At 38.1% G+C, this 23,694-nt stretch overlaps 2 protein-coding genes across 2 annotated transcripts; one reads left to right on the top strand and one right to left on the bottom strand.

Annotated features, from left to right (window-relative positions):
- Positions 1-37: 37 nt before the first annotated feature.
- On the bottom strand, positions 38-7,892 carry LOC114138435 (calpain-2 catalytic subunit-like). Its single transcript, XM_028007683.1, has 21 exons — positions 7,511-7,892; positions 7,364-7,433; positions 5,915-6,033; positions 5,503-5,636; positions 5,245-5,413; positions 5,050-5,133; positions 4,900-4,985; positions 4,262-4,336; positions 3,880-4,040; positions 3,614-3,783; positions 3,516-3,527; positions 3,205-3,416; positions 3,090-3,126; positions 2,933-2,998; positions 2,765-2,822; positions 2,111-2,175; positions 1,938-2,006; positions 1,058-1,136; positions 444-560; positions 268-326; positions 38-186 (listed from the first exon to the last, which is right to left on the bottom strand). Exons 1-21 carry the CDS (start codon positions 7,745-7,747, stop codon positions 163-165), a joined length of 2,103 nt encoding a protein of 700 aa, XP_027863484.1. The 5' UTR covers positions 7,748-7,892; the 3' UTR covers positions 38-162.
- A 3,726-nt stretch (positions 7,893-11,618) lies between these two features.
- LOC114138433 (calpain-1 catalytic subunit-like) lies at positions 11,619-23,589 on the top strand. Its single transcript, XM_028007680.1, has 23 exons — positions 11,619-11,755; positions 13,262-13,289; positions 14,769-15,015; positions 16,348-16,417; positions 16,499-16,617; positions 16,715-16,848; positions 16,949-17,117; positions 17,195-17,278; positions 17,359-17,444; positions 18,009-18,083; positions 18,827-18,987; positions 20,309-20,478; positions 20,593-20,604; positions 20,916-21,127; positions 21,206-21,245; positions 21,345-21,410; positions 21,567-21,624; positions 21,768-21,832; positions 21,971-22,039; positions 22,115-22,193; positions 22,284-22,397; positions 22,674-22,732; positions 22,808-23,589. The coding sequence occupies exons 3-23, from the start codon at positions 14,770-14,772 to the stop codon at positions 22,832-22,834; spliced, it is 2,115 nt and encodes a 704-aa protein (XP_027863481.1). The 5' UTR covers positions 11,619-11,755; positions 13,262-13,289; position 14,769; the 3' UTR covers positions 22,835-23,589.
- The last annotated feature ends 105 nt before the right edge of the window (positions 23,590-23,694 follow it).

Below are 23,694 nucleotides of genomic sequence, written 5' to 3'. Positions count from 1 at the left end.
AAAACAGGTAATATTGTTCAAAATCAGACATCAAGAGGCATTTTTATTTTTTCTTTATTTAGTGGAATCTATAGCGCAAAAAAAATGGATTAGATAAATTCATTTTCTTTTCAAATTCTTCTCTTCCTTGTTCTTGAATATTTCTTGTGCTTATCCTCAGAGCTAATACATTGCCAGGCACATCCACTGCAAGAGGAAACAGAAAAAAACAAACTCAAAAATCTCTTAAATAGCAATCATGTAAAGACATTTTATTATGTCCCCCACCTGTTGTATGTTCAGCTCAATCTTCCCTGAGTCTCCTTTCTCCAGGGCCTTAAACATTTCTGTGGGAGAGGCGGACAAACATATACATTACTAATGTAAACACCACTATGCTCTCTGTCGGCTCAATTGCAAAAACATTGCTGTGAAATTTCTTTGTTTGCTATGGTGTCACTCACTGAAGAGCATTTCCAGCTTAATGAGACAGCTCACAAAGCTGTCAAAGTCGATTGCAAACTGAGCATCCGCATAGCGATTGACGATGGCCTGCAGCACAGCACTGTTCACCTGGAAACCTGCAAAAAGAAAGATGAGCTGTGTGTTATCGTGTAGCTGATCTGTGTCACTCTTAAAGATAAAGGGTGTTAGTCCTCAACCTGCTGGTCAGGTATGGTTATTGGAAGGTATCAGGCACCAGCACCGTTTTATGTTGTGCCAAAGTTTACATGCATGAAACAAAATTTGAGTGCTGGGCAGGAGCTGCTTAACTGGCTTTTCCAGTTCTGCTGTTACTGCCCTCACATGTCTCTTGCAAACACACACACACGCATGCCCGCAAACATCTGAGTCAGTAGTTTGCTATTGGTTCCTGCAGTGCTTTGTCAGACACAACACAGAGTCAGAAAAAGAAGCACCACCATGCATTTGCAAAGCTGTGTTGGAGAAGCAGGCTTGCAGGCAATTTAATGAGAAGCCAAAACCATAAAAATAATCATTCAGCATTTTATTTCAGCTGGGTTTTTTTTCTTCATCTCAAGCTTTTGCGGTGAACATTTGTTAACATGTCTGTTACCTGCTTTAGTAGCAGCGGCTCTCATTTCGAGGGAGCTCATCGTACCCGAGTTGTCTGTGTCGTGACTCTTGAAGATTTCCTACATCGACACATTAACAGCTTGATCACATGGCCAGGTTTTACAGCATGGTTGACAGTTATTTGTAGGGCATTTAAAAACATATTGGAAAGCCAGGATATGCAAATGTCACAATAAATTACAATTTACACTCTTTGGTTTTCAGACCAAATAAACAGTTTATTTATTTAAAGACGTTCATTTATTATGAACTTGACAGGAAGCAGGTAGGAAATTGCCTGTGGTCTATCTGCTGTATAACTGAGCCACAAAACACAAAGTCATTTATAATAACCTTTTTCTGAAACAAAAGCTCTACCATATGGACGATGATGTTGTGTATGTAATGGCACCACCTTGAAGAAATATGCCATACATAAACAGGTAAGAATGTAGATTATAACTAGTCACAAACATTTCTTTTCACAGTGGTGGCTAACAGACTTAGCTCACAACAGTGAGCTTTTAAATGCTTGTGTAGAGTGCCTGTCTATTAGGAGTCCATTTTTCTTACTGGATAAATCATTATATAAGTTTTCACTTCACTAACTCAAATGGAAACTTTGCTATTACTGCCACTGACTTGGGTGATGGTTGTGTTATGCACTGATGCCCATGTTCAGCAATTCAAACACAATATTATCAACCTTTGGCAATGTTCTGATATCTTCATACTCACCCTTCTTCTTACACAATATTACATATTTCTCAGTTTCAAACATGGAAATTGATATCAGTGTTTTGAACAGCAAGCTTGAACCCCGGGTAAAGCTGTATAAAGTGATCATAAATGCCTTATGAGAGGAGAAGACCACGTCATACCAGGTATTTCTGAAGTTTGTTCCAGAGAACATGGAATTCCTTTAGCCCCAACTTGGCATTTTCATCTTTCTGACAATGTTAAGACTTTAAAGGTCTGACAATTCATGTTAACATCAGGAGTTTTACATTGTTACAGAATTACTGCTTTGAGTGCCATCTTTAATTGAGGATACATCCAGCAGACTGACTATGAGACGCGCCGTCTCGAGGCTGAATCCGTCTGTCTTGATGTCAAAGCCTGGAAAAGAAAGATACAAATGAAAAGAAAGACACCACAACTACAGTTCCCAAAACCCCAAAAGAAGCAATAATTGTCACCACTGTTATAGATGTGTAACAAACTTTAAAATGAGTTAATCTTTTATCGCAGCTGCATTACTACACATTGACAAATGTCAAAAAGCCAAATCTTAATCAGTACATTTATTCTATTTCTAGCCTCTGCATAAAGCTGCATAAAAACAAATATTTATATTTCCAGGAAACATCTCCAAAGGTCACTTTCAGAGAAGTGCAACAAAGAGTGGGATCTTGTGGTTGCAAAGTTTTCATGCCAACCATTAGATGCTTTCTCTGTGCCGTTGTTTGTGTCCTATCAGAAACATAAACATCTGCAGCTGCTTGAAAGGACTTTAGCTTGGACAATGATGTTTGTTCAGATGAGACAGAGCTTGTTGCAAGATTTTCTGCAACAAACTCTTTAAGCTCAGTGTGCAGTTATTTCACTGCAATGAAAAAATAATTCACTTTAAAGGTTTTACACACTTTTAGCAGGAATTCTGTAACACATGCGAGACACTTTATATTTAACTTCTCAGCATACTTACTGTTAGAGACAGTGTTGTTCAGAATTTTAACTAACTCAAAGGCAGATACCTCCATGTCCTGTTCAACAACAAAGGGGCAAATTATGACCTATTAGTTTTCCATAATGGAGTTTGAAAAAAATGATTGAAACCCTAATTTAAAGGGAACATGTGTGCTTCTGAACCTACATTGCCAGCAATTTCCTTAAAGATTTTCTTGAAGTGAGGATCAATGTCACTTTCAGACACCTGCTTCTATAAAAGAGTGATGAAAACAAATGAAAACACCAGCATTTTGAAAGCTGAGCAGACGCTCTGTTGAAGATAAAAGAAGCTACAAGTTTACCTCTTCGATTTTAGCATCAATCTTCTCCTCCAGCCGCCTGAAATATAAATCTAGAATTATTCCTGTAATTGATGAACTGGAAAAACAGCAACATATGCAAAAGTATCACAGATACCTGGTAATGGCCTCTTTCTCTGAGAATACCCTGAGAACAAATTTGCCGTTCTTGTGAGGGTGAAAGGTTGAGGGAATGATGGCGTATTCTCCAGGGGGAAGTCTGAAGCGTTCGCACACTTCACGGGTGTTGATGAAGGTGCTGCTCATCGCCACGGCTTTCTGACGCAGCAACACATCTGGGCCGAGGCGAACGTTGCCGCAGCCTTTGTACTTAGAAGAGAAAGTTTTGTTTTTCTTTAGTAGCTTTTTATATACAAGTTTGAGCCTGAAATGAAGGAGAGAGAGTTGAAAAACTAATCAAACACAAACCTGATCTGGAACCTGCAAAACAAAATGACAAATGTTTTAGAAAAAATACTTTGATAATGTTTAATATCTTTAAATTGGGTCAAATAACTTCATGAGACCTTGTAAATGGCAAAGCCGATGGTCTCCAGTTCGCAATTAAGCCTCCTCTTCTGCCGTCCATCCTTTTGCATCAACCCCACCAGGAAGGTGCATCCGTGCTTCTCATCCAGAGGGTGGTCATCCACATCCTCCAGACGCATGACGAACTGAGGGTTGGAGCAGAATGTGGCTGGAACAGATCAAGGAGGAGAAATGTCTTATAAAGGGAAGTGAGACAGAGCTTTGAGCTCTGAAATGCAGGAATCTTTCCAGGTTTCTGTCCAACCTTCATTGTTTCTGCAGCCGCCAGCAGTGGATCCCACCCTCCACATCCCTTCGAACTGGTAGTTGTTCCAGTGGCCAACCTCATCGCTTTCCAGCGTATCTGGGGTCAAGTTGCAGATCTCCAGCTTGGAGAAGTGCGTGATGAAGTCTGAGTAGGACATCCTGAAATCAAGAGCACCGTTGTTCTACAGATTGTTGCAAAGATATTCACTCCCCTTCAGCCGAATGCAGACAAAACTGCTGTGACTTGACAGATAAAATATTTTAGCACACAACTGTTATCTTGACGGTTTAATTTGTAGAGTCTAAAAGCCCATATAGAAACGTATGTGCGGTGTCATCTATCACATGACATCCCACAAAAATGCAGTTCATAAACATACCAGAACTCTCCATCTTCTGCCACGTGGTCCAACTTTGATTTGTCAGCCTCACTGACATACTTCCACTCATAGGATCTATTTTACAAAAATAACAAGCAGTGAATGTTTTGCTTATTTCATTTAAAGTACAATTTAAAAGCAAAATGGTGTGAAAAAGTGTTTGCGCCTTTCCTAATTTTATATATTTTGCATGTTTACCACACTTAAGTGTTTCAGAACATCCGATTTAAATATTAGTCAAAGGCAATACAAATAAACACAAAACACAGTTTTCAAAATAACGTTTTTATTATTAATGCAGAAAAAAATCCAAACCTATGTGGTCCTGGGTGAAAGAAGTGTTGAATGGCTTTTTTTCTCCCTTAATAATAAAAACTTTGTTTTAAACTTGAATTTTGTTTTAGCTTGTGCTGTCTTTAACTAATACTAAAATTGGTTTGATGTTCTGAAACCCTGAAGTGTGACAAACATGCAAAAAAAAATATAGGAAATCAGAAAGGGTTCAAACACTTTTTCATACCAGACTAACATGAAAAAAGAACCAGTTCTGTGTATTCCTTCTTCTTTTTTATGTGTCCTGTCCACATTAAAGAAAAACAGACCGCTGGTTATCAATTTGCTGAACTGTCAGATTTTACCCGTCACTCCAAGGACCTGTCCATTCCACTTCTCCCCATGGGTTTCTGACACGGACCAGTTGAACGTCCCTGCCTCGGTAGCTGACCTGGAAGAACAGGAATGTGCAGTATATTTGGGCATGATACAAAACAAGAAGCTAAAATAATTACCTCTTCTGCACCAGTAACAGAGTATGCATGTCCTTTCACAAGCTTCAGAGCGGTTACTGCCTCTGTCTCACTGGCGCTGGTAATCTAAAAAAAAAAACCCCATCAGAGATAAACACTTTAATCAGGTGTCTTCATGACTGTGTTATTGTCCGTTTTTCAAACTGAAGTGCAGTTAAATATGAAAATGAGACTTGCATCAATAGAGCAGCCCAGGAGTGAACCCAGACTCAGGGCTTTCCGCATGATTTGGAAGAGTTTCGGTGGAGCTTTGCTCAAGGTGTAAATCTCAGCAATCCCTCCTGTGAAATCCTCAAAGCCCTCGATGGTGTTTCCTCCAGACAGAGCTTCGTAGCAGCCATTCACCCTGCCAGGCACAAGGGAGAGGAACAAATTTAGCTCCTCAGTTTACACTCCACTAAAATAAACAAGCGTACACATCTGAGTGATTTGTACTTTGCGTAAGCTTTCTCCAGGAGAGCGCTCCAGAACTCTGAGCCCTCTGCTGAGTGAACAAACAGAAGCTTCCCATCTCTGGTGGGTAAACGATCATCTATTACGACATCCACCCACTCACCATACTGCCAAAACTGAAAGAAACGATAAGTGTTAATAAAAACATACACAAAAATACTGTATAAATCTGGTCTCATAAAAAATAGACATAATAATCCTTGAAAATTATTTCAAGGATTTCCTTGAAATAATTCAATATCAAACTTTAAAGAGGGGCAGAACAGACCCTCAGAAGGTGAATTTTCTGAATAATAATAATAATTATTATTTTTATTATTATTTTAAATTATGTATCAAAAATACCCAAAGAAAGAAGCCTGTTGGGTAAATGTGAGTATTAAGTTCTCCTGACCTGAAAGTGAAATATCCCTGCATAATCCTCGGTGAAGCTCTGTTCAGTGGGCACCACCCGTCCTAGGATTCGCTGGTCCAGAGTTAGAGAAGCAATGGCAGCCAGAAGCCAGCAATCCCCTGAAACATGAGAGCAAATAACTGTGAACTGAAATATATATAGACATTGAAATGGACACTTGTGATCTGCTGTGCATTTTATTTACATTTTGAAAGAACAAACAATGATAATACTTCAACCTAATGTTTTTTGTGTTATTTCCTTCAACACACACTCCTTTCATTCAGGGCCACTACTTTTGTTGCAAACTATAATACTATTTTCATATTAAAGTAAATATGTAATTACCTTAAAACTAATATACACCATTTATACAGAACTAAAATTTGAGTCATGACTTTGCCATTGCTAATTTTGTCTTGGATGACCAATGAAATTTGCACCAAAAATTGAGTTTAGTGATGCAAGGTCATCGCTTATCAGCAACATTCAGCTAAAGATAAGGGCAAAAGTTGCAATAAAAAAAATTCTATATAACTTTAAATGGTACTTTTAATAAACCTTAATTCTCAGAAATGACAAAACTGCAGCAGCTTTGTGAACATCTGGCTGAATCATGCATGGGCGATTTAGTATGTCCAGGTTTACCGTCATCACCTCTACTAATTAAGATAAAATTGTTTATTTCTGGTATTAATGTAACCCAGAACACACTTTTAAAAGTAAAACCCAACTACATTTTTCGTTCATTGATAAAAATCTGTTTGTATCTGTCAGGGTGTTTTCAGAGATAAGAATGATGCAATGATGATGATACATTGATGCAAATTTTAAATATGTTGCCTTTTTTTAACAAAAAAAAATCAGCAAAAAGAGCATTCCCAAAATCCCTTTATTGGGGGCTTGAAGAAAAGAAGAAGACTTTAAGCAATTCATATATTTTTTAACTAACCAGACTGTTTTAAGCTTAAATATGTGCACAGCTGAGAGAAATGAAATATATACAATCAGGTAAATTTAAATGGACTTGATCTTCACCAAATTAAAACTTAAAATCAGTCTCAGCAAGTTTAAGTACGTCAGTAGGATGTGTGCACATAGGAGAGGCATTTTAACATTTATTTGTTATCAAATAATGAAAGTACATCTAACTTCACATGCCTGTAAATAAAGTTTACACCACTGAGCTTCAGGAAATTAGACTAAATGTACAATTATCAGAAGTGCTGAAATGTCACTGGTAGGTTTGACCTTTTAGTGTATAACATGAAGGTTTCTGAAGCCTTCAGAGTTAAAGGGTTAAAAGGAAAAGAAAACTCATTGTGTGTTACCATACGCTGGAAATGGATCAGCACAGTTTTTTCAAATGCAAATTTAATGGCAGCAGTTGGGGGAGGGATTGTTACAGACGGATTGTTAACGCATTAAAAATGGAAGCAAAAAATTCACCTAATGCTCCCTGACAAATATCCGTCCTTGTGGCGCCATCGTCAATGAACTTTGGGTTTGAACACAGCTCCTACATGACAGATGGAACAATTTGAAAAAATCAATTATATTTGTGCAATAGACTTATTATTTTAAGTTGCTTCTTACCATTGGCCTCTTCCAAACAATGCCTCTCGTCTTGGATGAGTACGGCCCCAGCTCATTGTAGCCTAGTGACTTGCTCTCGGCACCAAAGCTGCCATCCTCAAACAGGCGTCCCCTGCTCAGACACTGCTGCCGCAGGGCCTCATAATCCTGATCGCAAAACTTCACTGCCTTCTGGTTGGTGCCGATGCCTTCCGCCCTCTGCTGCTGCTGGGCCAGTCGATCTGCTGTGGAGGTCATCTTCACCCTTTCTGAGCGCTCACTTGCAGGATTTCCTTATTTAATAACAGGCTTTGTTTGCTTTGTTTGCCTTGTGAAAAGCTCTTCTATGAAGGGACACTTCCCAGAAGTGTTTTGTGCTGGAGTCCTTTATAGCTACCTATACGGATGGAAAGATGGAGTCGGATAACAAACAGGGAGGAGCCGCTTGTGGACAGGTGAGACAACTGGTGCAGACAGCAGCAGGCGTAAGCAAATCCACGATGAGCTCGATGTGACCATAACCAAAACAAAACAAGAACACACCTTAAACTAACAACACCCCTACCACCTTTTGTCATTTCATTTTCAGGACTAAATGTAGATATTAGACACTGGAAATGTTTGTGAAAACATCTATGTGATTTGACAAAGTTAACACACTATAAAACTTAACATAAATGATATATAAAAGTACATTTCCGGAAAATGGTTGTAGAAACAGATTGTGTGCTGTAAATATGGGTGGGAGTTGAGGAAGAGATCCCTCAACATACTGAAGCAACAGTTTAAATAGGTCAAATTTAAGATGCTGTGTTTCATAACCTGAGGCACGCACCGACACACCCAGTCAGGAGTTGTAGTGTAACATCCTCATTTTGTGCTTACATCCTCCAACCGAAATATAGAGCACCAAAGCCCTAAACAAATGTTATTTTAACTCAGTTTAATCAGGAATTAAACTGATCCTTTTGTGCAACGTCAGATTTGTGTTCTATACCATAAAATGCAATAAGGTTTGTGGCCTTCAGATGACAAAATATGGAAATTATTTTGTAAAGTAGTGCATATATGGTATTATGATTAAAAATTCTTAATAATTATTCACAAAAGTCCATAGACATCAACAAAGATGACCATATTTCCTAGAAAAATGTTAGAAACACAGTTTGTGAATTCATGTTTTATCTGCCTGTACTTGTTTCCATCACATTTGCATAAAATCTACCTGGGGATTATTAGCTCATCATTCCTCGGAGACAGAACAAGCAGCTTCTTCTCAATTCATTATCAAATGGTTGACTGGAAAGCCTTCATAAAAGAAAAGGAGTCTACATTGTGTGAAAACTTATTTATGAAGTTTGAACTTCAGTATCTCAATTTTAGAAACAAATGTGAAACTGAAAGAGGATAGAATGAAATATGTTTCAGATTTCACTCTGAAATCTGAAAATCAATGATTAAAGCAGTCATTGTCACTTGACAATGCTTTAATCATTTCAAATAACCACATTAACGCAGGTGTTACTCCGGTCTGTCACAGAGAAGAAAGAGATGATCCAAACAGCAAAGTTTTCGACCTATCCGAATCTGTATACATTCTGAGACTCACCTATGGACTCACTGGGGGAAATAAATGTCCTTTATGGCCCGGGAGAACCTGAGAGTATCTTGGTTAGGAATGACTGTTGCCCTGATGATAACAGTTTTAGATATAAATTATTTATCAGTGTTTTGAAAAAAGCTGGCACCCTGTCTGGGGGTGTACATCACTCCCTTTCTGCTCTCTGTTGGGACAGCTGCCAAACCCACCGTGATTCCAGACAGATAAGGTAGAAGAGAAGGCAATCTGTTTGGTATCAATAACAAGCAAATATGTGGTTAAATGACTAATAGTTCCCAAAGACAGACAATAAATCAGTTAATTGGAAGACAATTCTTTGTGGAAGGAAAAATCTCAAAATGGATTCACCTTATGAAACTGATCACATTCCAGGTAGATCAAAGTTAATCATTTGTCTCCCTTCAAAATCCTTCTACAGGTTTAAAACTCAAAGGCATCATTTAGCATCTGTGTGACCTGTTTTGCTTAGAGCAAATAAGTCTGGGGACATTTATTCAGTCTTTGAAGTCATGAAAGAGGTTTTGGTGAGCTGGAACCACAAGAGGAACTGGAAGGGGGGAACCTAAATGAAAACTTGTTTCAGCTGTACACAAATTCAAAACAAAAGGTGAGGCTTTATGAATCAAAAAGCTCTCAGCAGTACAAAGACGATCAAACTAAGAAGGAGCAATAAAGAAGCTGAAGCAAAGATACAATAAATGAGCAAAGGAACCTGACAGAGAACCTGTTGAAGCACCAGAAATAAACATGAACAGCAGGTCTGATCTGATGGCAGCTGCCTGTTTAAAACAAACAGGAAAATAAAAGAAACCAGTGACAGAGAAATGGCAAAAATACCAAACCTTAAAAAAGGCAGGCTTGGTTATTTTATGAATAGCAGATTCATAAAATAAATGCCTGCTATTCTTGCAGACATGATTCCTGTTTACTCTCACAAGTTTAAAACAGTTTAAACAAACGTCAGATGTAAAAGTTTTATTTATCTCATGACAAGACAGCCTGATGAACTTGATGATTTTTAACGTTTGCTGCCATTTGTCACACATTATATCTCAAGTGATAAAAATCTGATTCAGCCTGCAGTAATGAGCTGTATGTTGCTTTGTTTATAGTTATACACTTAACTCAAGCTTAACTGTTTTCTGAATTGAAAAAAGTTTGTATTCATCTGCAGAAAATTTGTCTGCTAGTAAATCTAGTAGCAACAACAAAAACTTGCATCTGCAAAATGTTTAGAGGAGCTCAATAAAAATCAATGTCACACCTTTCAGATGTTATTTGTAGAACATTTAGAAAACCATGTATCACTTTCATTTCATTTTTAAAATTTGATGAGCTGCTACATAAAATCTTAACAACATGAAATTTGTAGTTGTAATGTGTGAAAATATGGAAAATTTCAAGGGGTGAGATTACTTTTGCAAGGCACTGCTTATATAGGGCAGAACGGAGCGGGATGTCAGTAAAGTAAATCTCTCCCCCTACAGGCGCTGTTACAAAATGTTGGCATATACATAGAGGCCACAGACAAGGTATTGTCACTCAGCAGTTTAGTACTTCACATCAAGGTGATCAAGGATCTGTGTCAAGATCTGAAAATTAATTTCCACATACTACATTCCCTGTAAAAATTTGACTGAGCCTGTGTAATTTTGGAAAAGAGAAAGAGTTAATATCAGATTTTTATTTGTAATTTTTTTAAAACCCACATAATACTAAACTAATATCATCTTCATTCTTTCTCACAAGTATGTGCCATTTTGTAATTTATACCACAGAAATAAAACGAAGTTTGTGGCCCTAACAAAATGTACAGCAATAAAAATTAGTTTCTAACTGTATCCATTAGAAATAGTTTAATCCTTAGTAAGGAGCAGGAAAATGAGTTGGTAGTTTGATTCTGTTCTTTTTATTTAACACTATTTGTCAGTTCATAACATTATAGAGGTGCTTCTATTAGATGTTGTTGTTAAGATATAAAATTAAGACTGAATTTTAAAATACAAATTTTCAGAAAAGTTCCTTTCAAAATGCTTTTCTAATTTGATATATAGTTGAGATAATCAATCAAAGTTGCATTTGGCGGTGTGTACCTGTTGAAAGAATAGATAGGTTATTCTGACCAGGCACTCTTATGTAGGCCTCCATTACACAGAGAAATAGGACTGATTAAGCAAAAAGTGTGACACCCAACCCCACTCTCTGATCTTCAGTACAGTGGAAAGACTGATCCTGGTGCGTTTATAGTTTCCCAAAAGTTTGTGAATAAGAAAATAATTTTGCCACCAAGCATTAGCTTTGTTAGTAGTTTAAAATATCTACATGTTCATAGAATTACATGATACGTAGTTTATTTTCAACAGCGTCTCATATCTTTTTCTTTTTTTTAAATTCTCCTGATTTATAATTTCGTTCAAGTCAGACAGCATGTTTTTGGTCTTTAGAGCCCCTAGCGGCTACGGTGCGGTACTGGCGGCTTGCAGTGTGCCCTCCTCTAGAGGTGGGCTGGTCTGATCTGCAGCGAGCGCAGACTGAGAGGAGGGAGGACCACTCAGACTGTCCCCCTGTCACTGATTCACAGATTAGCACAATAACCGCTTTCTGTTTCATATTCTGGGAGCCTGAAGCAGTTTTCCTAACCGGTGGTGAGTTGATCGCGTCGCTTTAGTGAACCACTTTATTTACTCCGTGTGTGATTAACGGTGCCCGATAGGTTTATTGTGGTGCGGAGAGCTGGATTTAATCTGCTGCACCTTGTCGCTCTGGTAAGAATAGAAAAGGAAGTGACAGCTGCGCAGTGAGGTGAAAAGAATCAGTTCAGCTGCTGATTTTAGCTCTAAAATCAGAGCAGCTTTCATCTATAGTTTTGAGAATCTTTTGTGTAACATGCAGGCCGCTTACAGACAGGCCTGTATGCTCCTGCTGAACAGGTGCCGCAGAACAGTTCTGGTTCAAGCAGCAGGCCTCACTTACTGTGACTTTTTACAGCATCTGAAAGAAAGAATCCACTGAGGATTTCACAAAGTGTTTAACATATTGTATGGGCAGCATTTGTTTGGCCCCTGCAGTCACCTGACAGAGAGGTGGTATGTTGTTTTTGAATTGTTTAGGGTTAAAGTCCTGTGGATGACACCATCAGCATTGTTACTGTAGGGATCAGTGTTGTGTCCTTTCCCCATTATTGAAGAAAAAACAGATCCATTCAGATCTATGGTGTGATTTTGACAGAGGGACTTTCCTGTAGAGTCTCCACAGGCGTGAGGGGCCTCCGTTTGGGGACTGGCCTCCTTTAACAATGCCCCTGTTAAAGGGGCACAAGCATAACCTCTTTTGGCTCCTAACACATCTTTCACTTCTATCATTTTTTTCACTTCCTGGGCCTTGCTGAATTAGTCATAACACCTGAACATTTTCACATTTGGTACAGTCATAAAACTTTATGTATTGCACTTAGATTTTATGTAGCAGTGAATCATTATGAAGTGGAAGTCAAATCAAACACGGTGTCCAAAAGTGTTACACTTATTTTAATGCGATCTCAAATGTTTTGGAGCCTCTACTTATTTTCTATGTTTAGTTCCTTTTCCCCGTCAACTCTAAAAGAAACCATCCCCACAGCATGGTGCTGCCACCATCGTGTTTTATGACAGGGATGTTGTATTCAGGCTGATGTGAAGTATTAGCTTACTGCCAATGAGCCAAAAAGTCTAGTTTTTGTCTTGTCTGAACAGAGCTACATCTTCCACATGACTGCTGTGTTTCTTGATCTTCTTTCATTTAATTATATATTATTTTTTTGTTGGGTTATCACTTAAAATCTCAATCAAATTCACCCTTTGTCAGTAATTTGATGTGAATACTTGTGTAAAGAACCTCCCAAAAGGTATTTTTTGCACAGACTCTGCTCATTAGGATTCATTTCAGGTAGAGCAGAGCTACACTATTGTTCAAGATTTCCCTTAGCGCAGATCCAGAAAGCAACACAGACGAATCTTTGTATTGATTATGTTAGGCTTTTGTAACTTGTGGGGAAATTTTAGTGTGAAAGAACATCTTTCAAGTTAAAATAGTAAATATTTTTGGTCATTTGATTAATTTCCAGCTCTAAATCAATGCATAACCATTTCTCTCTGTTTCCTTCCTCCCCATAGTCCCTTTCAGCCTGTCAATAAAGAAAAGGTATCATATATACACATTTTTTAGTATTTTAATTTTTATTTTGGGCATTGGTGTATTTAAATTGTATTTAATTTTTTTAATCAGTGCATGCTTTTTGCTTGCTAATTATCCTCTGCTGGCTTCTATTTTTATTGATTTCTAACTGTTTCCAGGTCAGTTTGCTTTCTCTTGATATACGGCTACATCTTAGCCATGTTTCAACTTAAAATGAAAGGTACTGTTACAGAACGGTCTGAATCTAATTACTGGAATCATTAGGTTTTTCTGAAAGCTAAATGCTCACAGATACAAACTTTTGTGCTTTTATTGTAGCTTTTTGTGTTAGAATAACACAAGGTGGTGCACATTCACAAAGTGAATAGCTTCAGTAATTTCCACTTACAAAAGTGCAGTGTGTGTTTATATTGAGCCTTCTGAATCGGTACTCTGTAGACCCACCTTTTGTTGCAATGACAGCTGCAAGTCTTTTAGGTTTAGTTTCTAGCAGCTTTGCACTTCTAGAGACAGAAATGTTTCCCCGTTCATCTTTGCCAAATTTTTGTAGCTCAGCCAAACTCGACTTACAGCATCTGTGAATGTCAATTCTTAACCATGAATTTTTTTAATTGGTTTTAGGTCCGGACTTTGACCGGGCCATTCAAACACATGAGTATGGTTTGATCTAAACCTCCTCTGTAGTTCTGGCTGTAGGTTTATTATTTTTCTGCTCAAAGAGGTTCCTTTCCAGTATGTTTACTGTGATTAAATTACACTCATGTGAAACTGCACCAATTTTGTGATTTCAGAAGTAAGCCCAGAGCCCCCATCTCTGGGTTTAGTTCCACTGGATTTTATTTATGGGTATCAGAGCAAAATAGGGCTAAATACACACACATCACACTTAAAAAAAAAATTCTGCTTTTTTCACTTTCAAATATGACAAGAAAAAATAGTAGGTGCATGAATTTGTGCAGGAGTACTATTGTGAAATCTCCAGCTTTGGAAGTTTGTGTGTGGGGGCATGGGTGTGTGTGCGTGTGTGTGTGTGTGCAAATCAAAGCTATAGTCCAGGGGGTTTGCAGCTTCAGTCCTTGATTGTCCTTTGGATGCAAAATTTGCAGGACAGTGACTCAAGCAAATGGTTAATGATCAGGCATTTGCAAAACTTCCTGATATGCCAAAGAGGTATTTCAGCATTTTGATTCATGAGTGTTGGAGCAGAGATGCATCCAAAAGCTGGAGGACAGTGACACTCATGGATTGGAGTTGCAGACCCGTGCTTTAATTATTAATAAGTAAATGTGGACAAGAAAAAAAATCTAAGTGCTACAGCTTCGTTCAGAAACTTTTGCTATAAGCAGATTTCTGTATTTTCTTTTTCTAACCAGACTTATACCACTGGATGTTGTAACATTCAGACAAGAGCGTGTCACTGTTTAACTTGCTTCTATTTATAAATTGCACCCGTCTACGCGCTCCATATTTCTGTCCTGCGCCCAGTATGTATCCGGTTGGTGGGATATCTGCAAGCATATACGCCAACAGGCTCCAGTCAGAGGGCATGGGTTCCAATGAGCAGGCCGTGCACTTTGCCAGCCAGGACTACGAGGCTCTGAAGCAGGAGTGCGTGGAGGCAGGCTGCCTGTTTGAGGACCCCTGCTTCCCCGCTGAGCCCCCATCTCTGGGCTTCAAAGAGCTTGCACCCTATTCATCTAAAACCAGAGATGTGGAGTGGATGAGACCCACGGTAAGAAAATATCAAGGCAAAATTTATGCTGTCCTGTTAGTCGTTATTGGTGAATGATAACAGTGAGTGAAAATAAACTGCTATCACAGTATTCACAACTGTCAAACAAAAAATTAGTCAATAATTTTATCTATAGTATAATCCAGGGGTGTCAAAATCCTTTTCATTTTGGCCCGTATGAAGATCATAAATTATTCCTAAGGGCCATTTGTGGCTGAATACATTAATAAAACTACATATTAAACTGTTAAAATATTATAGCTTTCTCTGTATTCAATGAGTACCTCTTAAAATTAAATAATATTGAACATTTTTACACACTCATATAATTTGACACTGTACAAATAAAAACTGATTTGATTTGACTGGTATAATAATATTTAAGCATGCCACTATTATCTTGAAGTTCTATTTATGAGGCTCTGTGTCTTGAGGGCCACATAAATAGTTATGACGTGCCAGATCAGGCCCGCGGTCCTTTGACCACATGTGTGTTTGACATACGAGACATAATCTATTACATAAATCCATTCTAAAATGAGTTGTAGTTCTAAACATCTTTTTGTTCAATATGTTTACTGCTTATTTACTTCTTCTTTTAATAATAAATCAAGTCTTAACAGGCTGGTGAATAAGTCAGACTATCTACTCTAGCTGCCAGCCTGCACGCTACTGCTCAAGAGGCTGCTTAAGTTGAAAATTGTGGTTTTAAAACAGTGATGAATGGGTCCATTATAGTTTACACACCATGTCTATCACTGTTTTTTGTAACTAGAAATTTGCCAAATTTGTTTTTCTGGTAAGTGAAGAAAGGAAGTTTTGTAGTCTTCTTTCAGCCAGCGGAATGGCAGTATGCCGCAACACTTACAGAGTGTTAATAATCACTCTGTTAAGCCAGAGGAATTTTAAAATAATTATAAAAATAACTAATTAAGTTAGTAGAAAGAAGCTACATTAATTGAAAAAGTATATCTTAAAAAACAAAGTAATATAATAATTTAAAAAAACATAACTTTTTAATGTCTTCTTGTTGACGGCAAACTGATGGCCAGGAATTTCAGGACAGGAATTTGATTTTGACTGTTGCATGCAAGCAGGCATATCATGTCTCACTTTACATGTTGCAAACCTGGACAGAATCAGACTTGTAGGGACAGGCGCTTTGCAGACCTCTGCAGCTGTTGGCATCTCAGACCTCTCCCCTCTCTGACATTTGTTTACAGCTCCTCGGTATTTACAGAGTGAAACCTCATGGGTGGGTGGCAGACAGAAAAAGAAGTTATTTCTTTGAAAGAGTTTGATTGTCATGACTCATTTCTGTTATCTTTGTAGGAACTGACAGGTGATCCCCAGTTTATTGTGGGTGGAGCCACCAGAACGGACATCTGTCAGGGTGCTCTTGGTGAGTTATAAATTTGTTGTGAAAATAAGTTAAAAGAACATATTCTGATGTGAGGTTCTGGCCTCTGATTTTCCCCTCCAGGTGACTGCTGGCTCTTGGCAGCCATTGGCTCTCTGACCCTGAATGAGAGGCTCCTTCATCGGGTTGTTCCACACGGCCAGTCCTTCCAAGATGACTACGCTGGAATCTTCCACTTCCAGGTTCTTTATTTACAATTTTCTACCCTTCCTTTTTTTTTTTTTCCTATTCACGCAAACTCGATGGATCTCTTTTTTAATGCACTGCTTTGCATTGCAGTTCTGGCAGTTCGGCGAGTGGGTAGACGTTGTGATTGACGATCGATTGCCTGTCAAAGACGGAGAGCTCATGTTTGTCCATTCAGCTGAGGGCAATGAATTCTGGAGTGCACTCTTAGAGAAAGCTTATGCCAAGTAGGTTTGAAAAATCGCTTGCATTAGTTTGTTCAGAGGGATATTCTGAAGTGTTGCTGCTAAAAGCAATTAGTCTGAAGGTTTTTTTATTTGCTATCAGGCTAAATGGCTCCTATGAGGCTCTCTCTGGAGGAAGCACCACCGAGGGCTTTGAGGATTTCACAGGGGGGGTGTCTGAGATGTACGAGCTGCGCAAGGCTCCCAAAGATCTCTACAGGATAATCAGTAAAGCCTTGGAGAGGGGCTCCCTGCTGGGCTGCTCTATTGACGTAGGTGTCGTTTGCGCCTATTCATCTAGAACGGCAATTTAATTCTACATTATAAATTTCTGCTCACATGCTCACAGATAACCAGTGCCTTCGACATGGAGGCTGTGACCTTCAAGAAGCTTGTGAAGGGCCATGCCTACTCTGTCACTGCATTGAAGGAGGTTTGTCTCTCTGCAACTCGGTCAACACAAAGCATTAAAGTTGTGGTTTGACATTTCCTCACCACTTTGCTGTGTGGCAGGTTGATTACGCTGGCAACATGGTGCGCCTTATCCGAATACGTAACCCCTGGGGCCAGGTGGAGTGGACTGGAGCCTGGAGTGACAAGTGAGTGTATTCAAACTTACAGGTGCATCTCAAGATGTGAATTTATTTCTGTACTTAAATCCAAAAAGTGAAAGCTGTATATCATGTAGATTCATTAAACACATTGGGCATATTTCAACATGTGTGTTTTCCTTCTGCTGAACTTTCTAATCAGATATTTGGAGACTGCACCCTGTGAATACCCATCTTGATTAACAATTATCATATGTGACTTATCGTCCTTGTAGAGGTTATCGCTGATTGTCTCATGGACATCTGTTATTTTAGCATAATAGGCCATAAAATCACACTCTTCTACAGATTTTTCTTAATTGTAATGCAATATCATTATTTTATGAGAAACTAAATTTCAGGTTTTCATGAGCAGTTAGTCATAATCATCTAAGTTTAACAGTTGTAAAACCTGAAATATACCACTCTTTGCAGTAAATCTAATTATGAGTTTCAAATTTAGAATTAAACCAGTTAAGTCAGTGATGTTCAGATTTATTGAGATGTACCTTTAAATTTTGTGAACATTTAGCTTTGAAGGGTTGTTTCTTATGTCATGTCTGTCATTCATAGTTCCAGTGAATGGGATGAAATTGACCCATCTGAAAGGGAAGACCTGCATCTTAGCATGGAAGACGGAGAGTTTTGGTAAGATTTACATCTTCACATACAACAAGAAGTTAAAAGGAATAATATACATTTCTGTTTGGCAAACTGCTTGGTTTCATACAACACCCTCCAGTGTCTTCTCTCATAAAGGTTTATGAAAAGTCTTTAAAATTATTTCATGTTGCATTGCAATTACATAATCTGGCACTGAAAAAGTCAGAAAAATAAAATCCTATTAATTTAACATATATTGAGAGGAGAAGACAGTTTGCTGAAGGACTTCATGCTTACTGTTAAGTACAATGGAGAACCTATAATGCTGTGAGCCCTAGATAACGTTGCTGGACTGCATGTTATCATGAACTCTTTAAAATATCAGGGCATTTGAGTAAAATCTCTAGAACTCAACAAGAAAATTGCAAATTGAATAATAGATTAGCTCTAGAGTACCTAAATCCAGTGCTGGAAACCCAATGCCCTGCAATTTTTAGATACATCCCAGCTCCAACACACTTGAGTAGCCAAACATTTCTCTCTCTGTATGATACAAACTTGTAAAATGTCACAGGAAAAGATTTTGCTTCTCCATTGTCAAAAAAGAGGTTTGCATAGTTGCAACAAGACAAAGCAAAGAAGTGTGGCACTGGTGATTTATTTAAAAAAAAATTTTTATCATGATTATTTCTTAATGTGATTCAAACAAATCTAATCTAACTTTTATTGAAATGGTTTGCACAGTGTAACAATGTTTCTGTTTTTTTTTGGGGGGGGGGTTCATTCAGGATGTCCTTCAGTGACTTTTTGAGGCAGTTTTCCCGACTGGAAATCTGCAACTTGACTCCGGACGTCCTGAGTGAGGATAGCCTGAGTCACTGGAACACCATGAAGTTCTACGGCACATGGAGGAGAGGCAGCACGGCCGGGGGCTGCAGGAACCATCCCAGTGAGTCAATAGCAAAAATCCAAAAACATGTAGCAGAATATTAACATCAGGGTTCCTTCACGGTCATGAAGAGATACCACCAGTGTGGTATCTGGTGTCATTTTCCTGATCCTGAAGGAAAAAGAAAATTTAGTAGGACCAAATTTTCCCCGACTTTTTATTCAGTCTTTTTTCCTAAAGGACAAATGTCTACTGGTGCTTAATAAATGCAATGATTTTACATTAATATCTTTGAAATGTATGTTTCCTATCTTTGATTTGCCCCACAACTTGCTGACTTTTAATTTATTGACTAAATGTGTACAAGTTGCAATCAAAAAAGTCCCATTTTACTACCTTTGTAGTCTCTGAAACAACTTTAAAAATGTGTTGATGTGGGTTTATAAATCACTGAATGGGCATGAGCCAAAATTCTTGTCAAGTATAGCCCAGGATGAGCCTTTAAAGTCTTGAGATTCCTGCTGACTGCTTTCCCAGAACTGGAATCAAACAAGATGTGGCAGCATTTAGTTTTGCTCCTAAACTCTGGAGCAAACTCTCTGAAAACCTGACATATCCAGAGAAACTGCTGGTTCTTTTAAATCAACAAAACATTTAGTTCACTGAAGCTTTTGATCAAAAAGTCCCAATAATGAACTGTTTGCCCAATCAGTAAAGACAGTATTCAGTTTTTCTAAGGCGATTAATCTGTTTCAAATTTCTAATTAGGAGTTGTTCCTATTAATGCTGTTAAGTGTTTGACATGTTGCTCTCTTTTTAAGCAAAGCTTTAAGGTTTTTTGTTCTGTTTTTAGTGTTTTCCTTTAATGTGAAATTAAATCACTTTTGATTGTCTTGTGCTTGGTGCTAAAATACAAATAAACTTGCCTCGCCTTTTATTCAGGTTGAACAGAACCTGTAGTGCTTAGACTGTGTCTAAAAGTTCTAATAAATTAATAACAAAAACTTTTTTTTATTAAAAAAACAGCTTGGAATTCTGGAGTGAAATTTACACTAACAAAGACAAAATTAACAAAGCTTTTCTTTAAAGAGTCTGCTTAGTCCAAGGGTTATAGAGTTTAAAATAGGGCCAATTTAAGTAGTTCCAAATGCAAAAAAAGTAGTTGCTGCATACCACACTCTGAAAATCACAGGCCAGTCTCAGCATTGTGTTGTTTCAGTAACACTGAAAACTAAAAATAATAAGAGATGCTTACTGTTCAAAGTCCAGATTTCCGTAAAAAAATTTTTTATAAATATGTAAAAGTGGCTATGTGTAGAAACTCTATAATATGTGTAAGTTTTCACAAAACTGGCTTGACATAAATGCTCCATTTCTGTAGACACATTTTGGATAAATCCTCAGTATAAGATCACGTTGCTGGAGGAGGATGATGACCCAGAGGATGATGAGGTGGCGTGCAGTTTCCTTGTAGCCCTCATGCAGAAGGACCGGCGCAGATACCGACGCCATGGTCAGGACATGCACACCATTGGCTTTGCTGTCTATGAAGTGAGAACCATGATGAACTGCATGGATACCCTCTGTTCTGCTCCTGTAGTTTATTAAAAATGTCTGCTGCCTCATGCCACCCATTAACAATCTTCCCTTCTGTTCCTTTTGCAGATTCCAGAGGAGGTAGGTACAGCATCCCTTATTGAGAACCTTCTTACTTGTTACTCATTTAGCGATTTTCAAAATATAGCTTCACATATGCAAGATGAAGAGTTTCTTTTAAAGGTCTGTGTTGGGATTACGTACATGAAACACCACAACAGAAAAACATTTTGCATTCATTTACAAGAGCTCCTTAAACTGCAACCAAACTACTCACTAAAGCAACTCAAATCTTTTAAACACACCTGGCAGTAATCAGTGCATTGTGTTATATTATTTGACATGGAAATATGAAAATCCATGTTAAGTCATTTGTCTCCTGCTGTCCTCAGTACAGAGGCTGCCAGAATGTCCACTTGAAGAAAAATTTCTTCTTGAGTAATTCATCGTGCGCTCGATCTGAGACCTTCATCAACCTTCGTGAAGTGAGCACTCGGCTGCGGCTGCCGCCCGGGGAGTACCTCATCGTGCCCTCCACCTTCGAGCCTGGCAAAGAGGCCGACTTCGTCCTCAGGGTTTTCACCGAAAAGCAGTCAGAGACAGAGTGTGTCTTTTTTTTTCTTTCATTTTCATCATTAGCACAATGTAGGAAGGGAAATCTCATATTTATTTTTTGTTGCAGGGAACTGGATGATGAAATATCTGCTGATTTTGGAGATGAGGTGTGCATCAAGGATGAATTTCTCAAACCTCTTCTTTTTGGAACTAATTGTTTGAAGTATATAGAGCTCTGATTTTTATGTTTACTTTTTGTCTTGCAGGAGGAAATAACGGAAGATGATATTGATGATTCATTTAAGTCCATGTTTGCCCAACTAGCAGGAGAGGTAACCTGAAATTTAACGGAATGGTGTTGATAATTGTAGTATTTGCATTGTTCTCAGGTGTAGAACCTTATTAAGCAAAAAGCAGGATTTTAATGCAGTTAAAAAAGAACATGGCTCTGGTACTGCTATTTTTTTTCTTTCTTTGTGGTTATACAGGACATGGAAATCTCTATTCGTGAGCTCAGGACAATTCTCAACAGAGTGGTCACCCGACGTGAGTTTTCTGTTTAGTAATTTTAATGTTTCTGTGGAGTCTTATCAGTTTGTGTATAGTTTGTGCACCAGTTTTCAGACTGTTTACAAACTGTAGTGTGTCTATGGTTTATCAATAAAAAAATCACAATTTTGCTGTTTCAGACAAAGATCTAAAGACTGATGGCTTCAGCATAGAATCATGCAGAACCATGGTCAATCTGATGGATGTATCCTTATGACCTATTGCATGAAAATAAACTAGTTAACTCCAGTTCTGCTGGTTATATTTTTGGAAAATGTGTGCATTTGTCAGCATAATAATTGCCTCGATGTGTCATTTGCTGCCTTAACACGTACTTTGCCAGAAAGATGGCAGTGCTCGCCTGGGACTGGTAGAATTTCAGATCCTGTGGAACAAAATCCGAAAGTGGCTGGTAAAAATGAGAAAAATGGGGGCGTACTCTTAATCCCTTTGTTTTTATTCACATTTTTGCCTCTTTATTTTCCAGGTCACTTTCAGAGAGTTTGATCTTGACAAGTCAGGAGCCATGAGCTCATATGAGATGCGACTCGCTGTGGAAGCAGCAGGTCTAATGTTCACAGCTTTCTTGTTGACATTAATACTTTCAAGAAACATAATGATTTCATATTTTAAACCTGCACTATTTCTCTGCGCAGGCTTTAAACTGAATAACCGGTTGCACCAGATTCTGGTGGCGCGGTATGCAGAGAATGAACTGATTGATTTTGATAACTTCATCTGCTGCTTGGTCAAGCTTGAAGCCATGTTCAGTGAGTAATTCTGCACTAAATATATCCAAACTTCAAACACCTCAGAGTTTTGCTCAATTGATTAATCTCAATATTAGGACTGTAGCACAACTGCTGGCCTACCAAGGCATGACTGTCCATCTACACTGACTGAATCAGCAAAGAGAACTATGATCAGGGTTTTCCATTGATCTATCACATAAAATACTTACTTGTGTGGTTAAAACTTAAAGTTTAGATGCAATACAGCTAGTGTTGCAAAGCAACTTAACCTTCTTAAATCTTTCAATTTAACAGGGTCTTTTCAGCAGCTAGACAAGGAGGGATCAGGAGCTGCTGAGATTAATCTCACAGAGGTGAGTGATGTTGTAAAAAATATATTATTTAAAACTTTAGTTGTGTCTAACCTTTGTTTCTGATTCTTCTTTCAGTGGCTTTATCTGACCATGTGTGGATGAGGAGCCCTGCAGTTTCAGGAGAAGCTGCAAAAATATAGTGCCTGTCGCTCTGAGGACCCCTCAGGCTGTAAAACACCCCACCTCAGTGCAAACACAACCTAACATAGGAGCTTTATAAGAAAGTGCAGGTGCACTAAAGCCACATGTGTCCTAGAAATATTTTTGAAGATATGCAATACCACAGCAAAAAAAAAATTGTCATGTAAATCAGTCATCTCCAGTACTGGAAATAGCAGCATGTGCCTTTGCATGATACACCAGCTGGAATCTGCATCATAATTTGACATTTTTATTTACTAAGTTTATTTTAATATTATTACTGTCAAATTATGTCCTAATTTTATGTCATTTTATGCTTACTAAAAGCTGTTAGTGTTAGTGTATTTGTGATTTTTCTTGTCAATATAATCATTCTTATTTATTTTTTAATCAAAAATAATCACCTCAGAATTTCATTGGAGTTCCTAACTCCCACCTCCAGGTGGCACTAGAGTCCTAGTTAATGCCAACTTTTCACTTTTATGTTAAGCTAGTTCAGTATTTAAGTTGAAGAAACTAGTCGTTGTTTTGCATTGAAAGTTTAGCTGAAGGAAGCCACCAGTGATGTCGTCTCACACTAATCACATTTACTGACATTAAACTGACATGATTTTTATGTAAGGGTTGCCTTGTTAACAGCAATTTTATGTGACATTTTGTGTCATGTTTTGTGAATGTATGTTGTGCCTTCAATAAATATTTACCCCAAAACGGTATTATAATCTGTGTTTTGACCCACTAAACTGCAGAGCAGCAGATGATCCTATGATGTAGGTAAAGGTTATATTTGCTGTAAACATGAGGCCTCAGTAAAATGTCAA

This window comes from Xiphophorus couchianus, chromosome 22, assembly GCF_001444195.1.
Source record: "Xiphophorus couchianus chromosome 22, X_couchianus-1.0, whole genome shotgun sequence".
Lineage (NCBI taxonomy): Eukaryota > Metazoa > Chordata > Actinopteri > Cyprinodontiformes > Poeciliidae > Xiphophorus > Xiphophorus couchianus.
Note: the sequence above shows the minus strand (reverse complement) of the source record. Positions and strands in the feature narration are given on the sequence as shown.